Source organism: Rhinichthys klamathensis, unplaced genomic scaffold (genome assembly GCF_029890125.1).
Source record: "Rhinichthys klamathensis goyatoka isolate OS25496 unplaced genomic scaffold, OSU_Roscu_1.1 h1tg001187l_1, whole genome shotgun sequence".
In the NCBI taxonomy this organism is placed as follows: Eukaryota; Metazoa; Chordata; class Actinopteri; order Cypriniformes; family Leuciscidae; genus Rhinichthys; species Rhinichthys klamathensis.
This window is the reverse complement of record NW_026607377.1, coordinates 45,001-55,000: the sequence shown is the minus strand read 5'-3', so window position 1 is coordinate 55,000 and position 10,000 is coordinate 45,001. Positions and strand designations below refer to the sequence as shown.

Below are 10,000 nucleotides of genomic sequence, written 5' to 3'. Positions count from 1 at the left end.
TAAGTGTGGAGATGTGAACATCTTTTGGAAGTATTATAGGTCGCTTGGTCTCCTCAGGCATTGCAGACTTGTCCAACCTTCCTCCAACCCTCAAAACTCCATCGTCCATCACAGGATCTAGCTTGTACAGGCTGCTGAATCTATTCAAGCGCTTTCCAGCAGGTGATGTCTTTCCAATTCTTGACATTTCCTCTGCATACCTTTGTTTCTGCCAAAACTCAACAATGGCCTTTTCTGCTTTCAAGAGATCATCCAAGCCTATGGATTGTCCACAAAGTGATGTCTTGAATATTTTCATTTCATTACATACATTGTTTTGGCTCTGAGTGTCCTTATTCACGCAGGTGGGCTGTATCTCTTTTCTTTTTGCAATAAGCAAGCGAAGGATATTCTTGAACTTCAAGAACCATGCTACTGCCAACTTTAGCTTTGTCCAAGTTGAGAAATAGTTAAGCAGTTGGCTGGTAGGATTTTCATTCTCTTTAATGACAGTACTATAAACAGTGGTGTTCCTTTTAACTTCAAGGTCATCGAGAGAGAGAGACATGGGTCCCAGGGACTCTTTAGGCCATTCCTCTTCTTTCTTCCATAGAAAGTCTGGTCCATGGATCCACTCTTTGCACTTCACCAATGTGCTGGCACTCACCCCTCTTGATGCTAGGTCAGCTGGGTTCTGCTTTGTTCTGATGAATTTCCACTGTTTTACATCTGTGTTTTCTCTAATAACAGAGATCCTATTAGCTACAAATGTGCGGAATCTTGCATTCTCATTTGCAACGTATTTCAGCACTGACTGACTATCAGTCAAAAATGTTGAGCCTTTGAGATCTAGCTCCAAAGCTTTCCTTACCATAATGTCGACTCTGACTGCTAGCACTGCAGCTGTAAGTTCTAGACGTGGATTTGTGACGTGCTTAAGTGGGGCCACTCTGGCTTTCCCCAACATGAAAGACACATGTACAGTGTGCATATCATCAGTCAGTCTCAAGTAACTCACTATGCCGTATCCTTGTTCACTAGCATCAGAGAAATGATGCAGCTCTGCTTGCTTCAGCATTCCAAAACCAGTTGGCTTTACACAGCGTGCCACTCTGAAATCTTCTATCTCGTCAAGATCCTTTATCCACTTTGTCCACTTATCCACTGCAGCCTGTGGTATTTCCTCATCCCAACCACATTTACTCCTACAGAGGTCTTGGATAAGCAATTTGGCAGGTAGAGTAAAGGGACTCAAAAATCCAAGTGGATCATAGATGGAGCTCACAACTGATAGCAAGTTTCTTCGGGTGTGGGATTTGCACTTGACAGTGATATTGAACTTAAACACATCATTCTCCACGCACCACAACAATCCAAGAGCTCTTTCAGTGGGAAGCTTTTCCCTGTCGAGATCCAATTCCCTTACATTCTGAGCTCTGTCTTCCTTTGGAATATGTGCAAGAACAGTACGACTGTTACTCACCCATTTTGTGAGGTGGAATCCTCCTGTTTGACAAAGAGATGTTAGATCTTTCACCAATTCTACTGCTTCATGCTCTGTTGGAAGGGACTTCAAGCAATCATCTACATAGAAGTTGTTCTCAACCGTGTTTATCACCTCAGTTCGAAAACATTCTTTGTTGTCTTTGGCTGTTTGCCTCAGAGCAAAGTTTGCACAGCTGGGGGATGAGACTGCCCCAAATAGATGTACCATCATTCGATGTTCCACAGCAGGCATGCTGACATCACCACTTGGCCACCAGAGGAATCGCAAGAAGTCAACATCTGATCTTGACACTCTGACCTGATGGAACATTGCTTTGATATCTGTCATAACTGCTACAGATTCTTGGCGAAATCTGGTCAAAACATCAAAAAGTGTACTGGTCAAATCAGGACCCTGAAGAAGTTCTGAGTTGAGGGATTTACCTTGAAAAGTAACAGCACAGTCAAAGACCACCCTTATGGTCTGTTTTTGAGGATGGTATACACCATGATGTGGGATGTACCACAATTTACCATCTGATCTTTTCAGCTCTTGTTGCGGCACCACTTCAGCATAGCCCTTTTTTATGACTTCTGTTAGAAATTCAGTATATTCGGTTTTGAATTTTTCATTCCTCTTGAACTTTCTTTTCAAACTTTGAAGTCGCTGTTCTGCCACTTGGTAATTGTTAGGCAACACTGTGTCGTCCTTCCTAAAAGGTAGATTAAGAGTGTAATGTCCATTTTTTAATTTTATTGACTGTTCTGCAATCTTGATGAATCTTTTGTCTTCTATAGACATTTCAGCCTTCTCTTCACATGAACGCTCATTAAAATCATGGTTGTATTGTTGCATCAACATTTCTTCCAAGTTCAAGATAGAAATTCTGTTAACAACACCACCATCACAACTGTTCCTGTTTGCTGTGTTTTTGCCTTGTAAAGGACCATTAATAACCCATCCTAGTAGGGTCTTAACTGCATATGGCCCATCCCCTTGGCTATTAAGGATTTCCCAAGGTTCAATGGCTTTGGGAGCATTGCTTCCAATCAACAACTCCACCTTGGCTGGAATCCTAGGAAACTGTACCTGACTCAGGTATGGCCATTTAGATAGTTCTTCCTTTGTGGGAATGTTACAGGTGTCAACAGGCATGATCTTTTGGGTGTATACTTCTGGCAGGTGGATGAAGTTACTTTCTTCCAGTGAAGACACTTCCAACCCACTGACAATGTACGAGGGCACAGACTTATCCTGGCTCATTGTTCGAAGAAGAATATTGGTCTTTCTTCCAGTAATGTTGAGTTTCCTCATAAGATCCTCTGTGCAGAAGCTTGCCGAGCTACCAGGATCAAGAAAGGCATATGTGTGCAGAATCTTACTTCCTTTTGAGCTTTTAACCTGTACTGGTACAATCGACAACAAACACTCTGTGTAAAACTGCATGTTTCTGACTCCAGCATGCTTACCATCTTGAAGGGAGACCTGTGTGCTACTCACAGGTGTTTTCTTCAGTTGTTTTGATGATTCCAATGCTTTAATGTGTAACACACTTGGATGCTGTTTGTTGCATATGGAGCAGTTCAGATGCTGTGTGCAGTCTTTACTTATATGTCCTCCTTTGGTTAAACACCCAAAACAGATTCCATTCTGTCTTATAAAGTTTATCTTTTCTCTGTGCGGCTGCTTTTCAAACTGCAAGCATGACATCAAATCATGTCCATTGTTACAGTAGAGACATGAAATTGGCTGTGAATCCTTAGATGTGGTCTGTGGTGAGTTCACATGCACATTGGTAGCAAAACTGCCTTTGGATTTGGGCTTCACTAGCACTTTGGGCTTTCCTTTACTTGGGCTTGAGTCTTGGATATCACCAAATATTGGGTCTGAGACAATGTTAGCTTGTTTTTCAATGAAGCTGACGAGATCTACCATCTTTACCTTGTTCCTCTGTTCTTGCAACTCAAATGCCTTTGTGCGCCACCTCTCTCTGAGCTTATATGGGAGCTTGAAAGCAATACACCTCATATTGGAGACTGTGTCCAGTTCTTCCATGAACTTCAAGTCTTCCATACTATTGCAGCAGCTTCTAAGACACAATGCGAAGGCCTGTAAAGCCTTAGGATCTTCTGGCTTGATTGAAGGCCAAGAAAGAGCTTTCTCAATATAAGCACATGAAATCCTATATGCATTACCAAAGTGTTCTTTTAATAGCTGCTTTGCCTTTTGGTAACCTTGGTTCGGTGACATGTGTTGGCAACTTCTTACCAGCTCCTGTGGTAGTCCCCTTGTGTACTGAATGAGAAAATGCAGCCTGTCTGCATTATCATCTGTTTTAGTTTCAATGATGTGCTCAAAAGAATGAAGGAATGACCTGTACTGCAGAATATCTCCACTAAACATTGGAATTTCCCCTCTTGGTAAGGTGGAAAGAAGTTGTTGTTTCACAAGCATGTCTGTCAAGTTGTTTTGTTTTTGAAGAATTTTAGCAAGATCAGGCCCTTGAATGACATTAGATGAAGATGATTCTCTACTTTCTAGAGGTCTTGCTTGAGCTGTATGAGAGATTTGTGCAGGGAGTTTGGAGTCAGTCTTCATGGTGGTGGGTTGTTGAATTGCATTGCTGTTCTGAGGAAAAGAATGTCTTGTAGTCTGAGTTGGTGCTGTAGAGAGTTCATGAAGTGTCTCTTTTGGGCGCACATCTTGTTGCACTGGAGTTTTATCCAACATCTCCTTACAATACACATTCATGGCATCATCTTCAACAGCATTTCCATTGGTTATTGAGGTCTCAGCATACTTGAGATACTCGATTTTTGCGGTGTTGGCTGCAATTTCAGCTTGAACTTCCCACACCTCCTTCATCTTTCTAAGTTCTTCTTCTTTCTTCTCTATAGCATGTTTTTGTTGCAGTGTATTGGCTTTGGCAAGTAAAGCTGCCCTCTCTGCCTCTGCACAGATACGAGCTGAGGCTGATGTTAACACACTTGATCTGCTTAAATTTGATCTGCTAGATCTGCCAGATCTACTGCTACGCACAGACAAGACAACTGAAGTGTTATCATCATCATCATTTAGCTGGTCAGTCACTTTTAGAGCAGAAGAAACTGGAGTACTAGTTTGAAAGTCTGATTCTTCTTGAATATTAGACATCCACTTCTCAACAGTAGAAACAAACATATCAACTTGTTTCATTCTTGGTTCATACCAGGTTTTCAGATCTTCAACTTTATCCTCTTCACTTAACATTTGTACATATGATTCTTGAAGAGACTTGAATTCAACAAACATTTCATTGAACTTCATCATGTTTCCCTTTACTTCTTCAAGATATTCAGCATCAGTCATCAAAGAGTTAACAATATTAATTCGTCTTGTAAGGTGTGCCATCTTGCCTGCTCTAGAGGCTTTCAAACGAGCAGCAACCTCATTCAAATCTCTTTGAGCTGAGTTTGGGGATTGTTCTAGATAAGACTTGTCCTCCATTTTGTCTCAATCAAGCAAATATCATCTTTCCAAAGACACAAACTTTTCAAATTTCCTTTGATTCCTCTTTAAAATGGCATGCATCAAGACCTTTGAACTCTTCATCAAATTAATCCTTTCATCCACAGTTTGCAGCATCAAACTTGAGTTTTTCCCGTAACATTCAAATTTAACTCAGCACTTTGGTTCCGCAAGCACATACCTCTAGAAGTTTCTTTTGACAATTTGTAGTGGTGAAAACTAGTTTCTTGTCCACTGTGGGAGATGCTGATGCTATGGTTCTGACGCGTGCAAAGTACCATGAATAGATCCAGAGAGGCGTGTTGATGTTCCAAACAAATAACTGAAGTTTATTAAATCAAAAATAAAGATGCATTGTAACATAAAACAAAACAAACAACTTTTAGGCCGCTTGCAGGTTTGTTGCACCATGCCACCCTAGCTCCATGTGCACGGTCAAAAGACTGTGTGCTCTTGCACCAGCGCCCCCTTCCTGTCAGGGGTGGCCTATCCTTTATACAACTTTTCCCTTCTCACCTATAGAGGGCACACACTCAGGGAAATAAACAATTAATAATACAACAACATTCTGATATTTAAATTAACAAATTTATCAAAATTAAATAAGGTGGTAAGTATGGCTCCTACAATCCCCGTTGACGGAGGCTGTGTGTGATGTGTGTGCAGGTCGTTCGGGGCAGGCCGTCGCCGTCAGGGCGAAAGTCTTCGGCTTCAACGTGATCTTCTACGACCCATACCTGCAGGACGGGCTGGAGCGATCGCTGGGCGTCCAGCGGGTTTACACACTTCAGGACCTGCTTTACCAGAGCGACTGTGTGTCGCTGCACTGCAACCTGAACGAACACAACCATCACCTCATCAATGACTTCACCATCAAACAGGTACAGTCACAGGACGACACAGTCACAGGGATGTTCCAACCTTGAATGGATTGTTCGTTCAAGCTGGATCACAGAATCAAACTGAACCGGATCAAAATGAACGAATCAAAAAGAACCGAACTGAATGAATCGCTTGTAACTGATGGATGGATGATTCAGCTGAGGGCGCCATCTTCTGGCGAACGCAGGAAATTCATTCGCGGTGACCGTCTTTAGCCGTCGAGCGTACATTGGTTGAACACTCGTTATTGCGGTGCATTTTGGGATTGAATAAGTGCACTTGATAATGTCCACTATGGTTTGGGACACCACTACAAATGGCTGTCTCCCATAGACTGTAAAAACATATGTGCGTAGTGTGTGTGACGTCACCCGTAGTGTTTCTGAAGAGCGTTTCTGAAGGCCAAAGTGGGCGGAGCCGGCCGTCGCCATCTTGGCCGCGCGTCACTCCTGGATAAACGAACATGTGCAGCGAGGCGGATTAGCTGAGGTGACGTGACGCTAACGCTAGCAGACAAACGGCTAGTAGTGACATCAGAGGCAATCCACCTGTCACTCAAGTAGCCACGCCCTTAATTATGCACAACTTTAAGGCTTAATATAATTTAAACTGATGAGTTATAAAAAAATTCACCGTCCTCACAGTCGTCATAAAGGGCAACATTAGCGATATAGACCAAACCCACTTTTAACACCAGACTGTAAACATGTGTTTTTCTGCTGTAAAGTTGGGCATTAGGGGTGTAGGAGGTGATTTCGGACACAGCCTTCATCTCACATCATCAACCCGGAACTAAAGTTCGATTCAGTTTGATTCTGTGAACCAGCTCGAGTGGCCAGAGATGAATCTTTAAAGGACAAGTTCGGTATTTTACACTCAAAGCCCTGTTTCAAGATCGTTTCTGATGAAATAGAACGGTTAAGATTAAAATGTGGACACATGCTGCTGTCCCGAGAAATTTCGGTTTCTGTGGTTGCACCTCCCCCACCTCTACAATGGTTGCATAGGTGCACAGAAACAACGCAGTTTAACAACTTTAGTTTACAAAGACGTTAAACTCACCGAGTGGTCTGGGGTGTTCACTGATATGCTCACACAAAAATCGCTGCAAAAGATGCTTTCCAACAGGTTTTATCGTAGTTTTTGTCCAAGTCAAGTCAAATGGAGTTGTTCAAAAACTACGATAAAACCTGTTGGAAAGCATCTTTTGCAGCGATTTTTGTGTGAGCATATCAGTGAACACCCCAGACCACTCCACATTTTAATCTTAACCGTTCTATTTCATCAGAAACGATCTTGAAACAGGCCTTTAAGTGTAAAATACCGAACTTGTCCTTTAAGAAATCATTCTTTTAAACCAGTAACTGGTGATACCGCAGGCTGCTACTGCCTCCCTCTGGAGAAGCGGGATCATTACACCTATCTGAAACTGTGTGTGTGTGTGTGTGTGTGTGTGTGTATCTACTTAACCAGATTTTGGGGACAAATTTGTACCCAGAAGTGTCCAAAACCTGACAATATCTCCAAAAACCTCCTTTAGTATTAAAATAAAGTAATTAAAGTTTTTTTTTTAAAGTAAAAATGCAGAATGTTTTGTGTGATGGTCAGGTTTAGGGGTCCGGATAGTGTGTGTGTGTGTGTGTGATGAGTAGGGTTAGTGTGTGTGTGTGTGTGTGTGTGTGTGTGATGGTCAGGTTTAGGGGTCCGGATAGTGTGTGTGTGTGTGTGTGTGATGAGTAGGGTTAGTGTGTGTGTGTGTGTGTGTGTGTGTGTGTGTGATTGGCAGGTTTAGGGGTCCGGTTAGTGTGTGTGTTTGTGTGTGTGATGGGTAGGGTTAGTGTGTGTGTGTGTGATGGGTAGGGTTAGTGTAAGGGGATATAATATGCAGTTTGTACAGTATAAAACTACGTCTATGGAATGTCCTCATTTAGATAGCTAAGTAAACGTGTGTGTGTGTGTGTGTGTGTTAGATGCGTCAGGGAGCGTTCCTGGTAAACACGGCGCGAGGCGGTCTGGTGGACGAGAAAGCTCTCTCTCAGGCGCTGAAGGAGGGCCGGATTCGTGGAGCGGCTCTCGATGTTCACGAGACCGAACCCTTCAGGTGACGCTCACACACACATCCCTGACGCTCACACACAGCTCACACACACATCCCTGACGCTCACACACAGCTCACACACACACATCCCTGACGCTCACACACACATCCCTGACGCTCACACACATCCCTGACGCTCACACACACATCCCTGACGCTCACACACACATCCCTGACGCTCACACACATCCCTGACGCTCGCACACATCCCTGACGCTCACACACACATCCCTGACGCTCACACACACATCCCTGACGCTCACACACATCCCTGACGCTCACACACATCCCTGACGCTCACACACATCCCTGACGCTCACACACATCCCTGACGCTCACACACACATCCCTGACGCTCACACACATCCCTGACGCTCACACACATCCCTGACGCTCACACACACATCCCTGACGCTCACACACACATCCCTGACGCTGTTATAGTATTTATTGTAATATTTTAAATTGAACTTTTTTATTTGCATATTTTGTACATTTAATTTTAATTTAAGTCATTTTATTATGTATTCTTGTTAGCTAATAATTAATTAGCTTTAATTTATTTTGACCAAAAGTGACAGTAAAGACGTTTATAATGTTACAAAAGATTCTATTTCAAATAAATGCTGCTCTTTTCAACTTTCTATGCATCAAAGAATTCTGAAACATAAAAAGTATCACGGTTTCCACAAAAATATGTTCAACATTGATAATAATCATAAATGTTTATTATATAATCATAAATCATCATATTAGAGTGATTTCTGAAGGATCATGTGACACTGAAGACTGGAGTAATGATGCTGAACATTCAGCTTTGATCACAGGAATAAATTAGTTTACTAGATATTTACATAGAGAACAGCTGATTTACACTGGAATAATATGTCACTGTTTTACTGTATTTGTAATCAAATAAACGCAGCAGAAGCGACTCTTTCAGAAACATTAAAAAATCTTAACGATTCCAGGCTTTAGAGTGGTAGAGTTCCTCGTCTGTTGCTTTATTTAGAGATTTATGAGAATTTTTTCTGTGGCAGTTTTTGTTGTGACAGAAGATTTGATTTATTTGCACTGATTTCTTAAATGATTTCTAACAAAGTCTATTGTGTGTGTGTGTGTGTGTGTGTGTGTGTGTAGTTTTGCGCAGGGTCCTTTGAAAGACGCCCCTAATCTGATCTGCACGCCACACACAGCCTGGTACAGCGAACAAGCGTCTCTAGAGATGAGGGAAGCGGCAGCGACAGAGATACGCAGAGCCATCACAGGTGTGCAGTGTAGATCTATACAGTATAGACATCAGTCCAGCTGGTGTGCAGTGTCATATATACATCATTACTCATCGTTCACAGGTGTGCAGTGTCATCTACACTCACTTAAAGGATTATTAGGAACACCTGTTCAATTTCTCATTAATGCAATTATCTAATCAACCAATCACATGGCAGTTGCTTCAATGCATTTAGGGGTGTGGTCCTGGTCAAGACAATCTCCTGAACTCCAAACTGAATGTCAGAATGGGAAAGAAAGGCGATTTAAGCAATTTTGAGCGTGGCATGGTTGTTGGTGCCAGACGGGCCGGTCTGAGTATTTCACAATCTGCTCAGTTACTGGGATTTTCACGCACAACCATTTCTAGGGTTTACAAAGAATGGTGTGAAAAGGGAAAAACGTCCAGTATGCGGCAGTCCTGTGGGCGAAAATGCCTTGTTGATGCTAGAGGTCAGAGGAGAATGGGCCGACTGGTTCGAGCTGATAGAAGAGCAACTTTGACTGAAATAACCACTCGTTACAACCGAGGTATGGAGCAAAGCATCTGTGAAGCCACAACACGCACAACCTTGAGGCGGATGGGCTACAACAGCAGAAGACCCCACCGGGTACCACTCATCTCCACTACAAATAGGAAAAAGAGGCTACAATTTGCAAGAGCTCACCAAAATTGGACAGTTGAAGACTGTCAATTGAGTGTTTTGGGGTTTTTTTATGCACATTTTTTAAAAAATTTAACGCATCTTGGCATTTCCAGACAGCATTTGTAATGTTAT

The 10,000-nt window shown here is 42.4% G+C and overlaps 1 protein-coding gene across 3 annotated transcripts in view; it reads left to right on the top strand.

Annotated features, from left to right (window-relative positions):
• Positions 1-10,000, top strand: part of LOC130079621 (C-terminal-binding protein 2-like) — a 35,102-nt gene that overhangs the window by 22,551 nt on the left and 2,551 nt on the right. For all 3 annotated transcript variants that reach the window (XM_056244959.1, XM_056244960.1, XM_056244961.1), the window contains exons 5-7: positions 5,639-5,853; positions 7,825-7,955; positions 9,093-9,220. In XM_056244959.1, the coding sequence (XP_056100934.1) occupies positions 5,639-5,853; positions 7,825-7,955; positions 9,093-9,220 (474 nt within the window). The remainder of the gene's footprint in view (positions 1-5,638; positions 5,854-7,824; positions 7,956-9,092; positions 9,221-10,000) is intronic.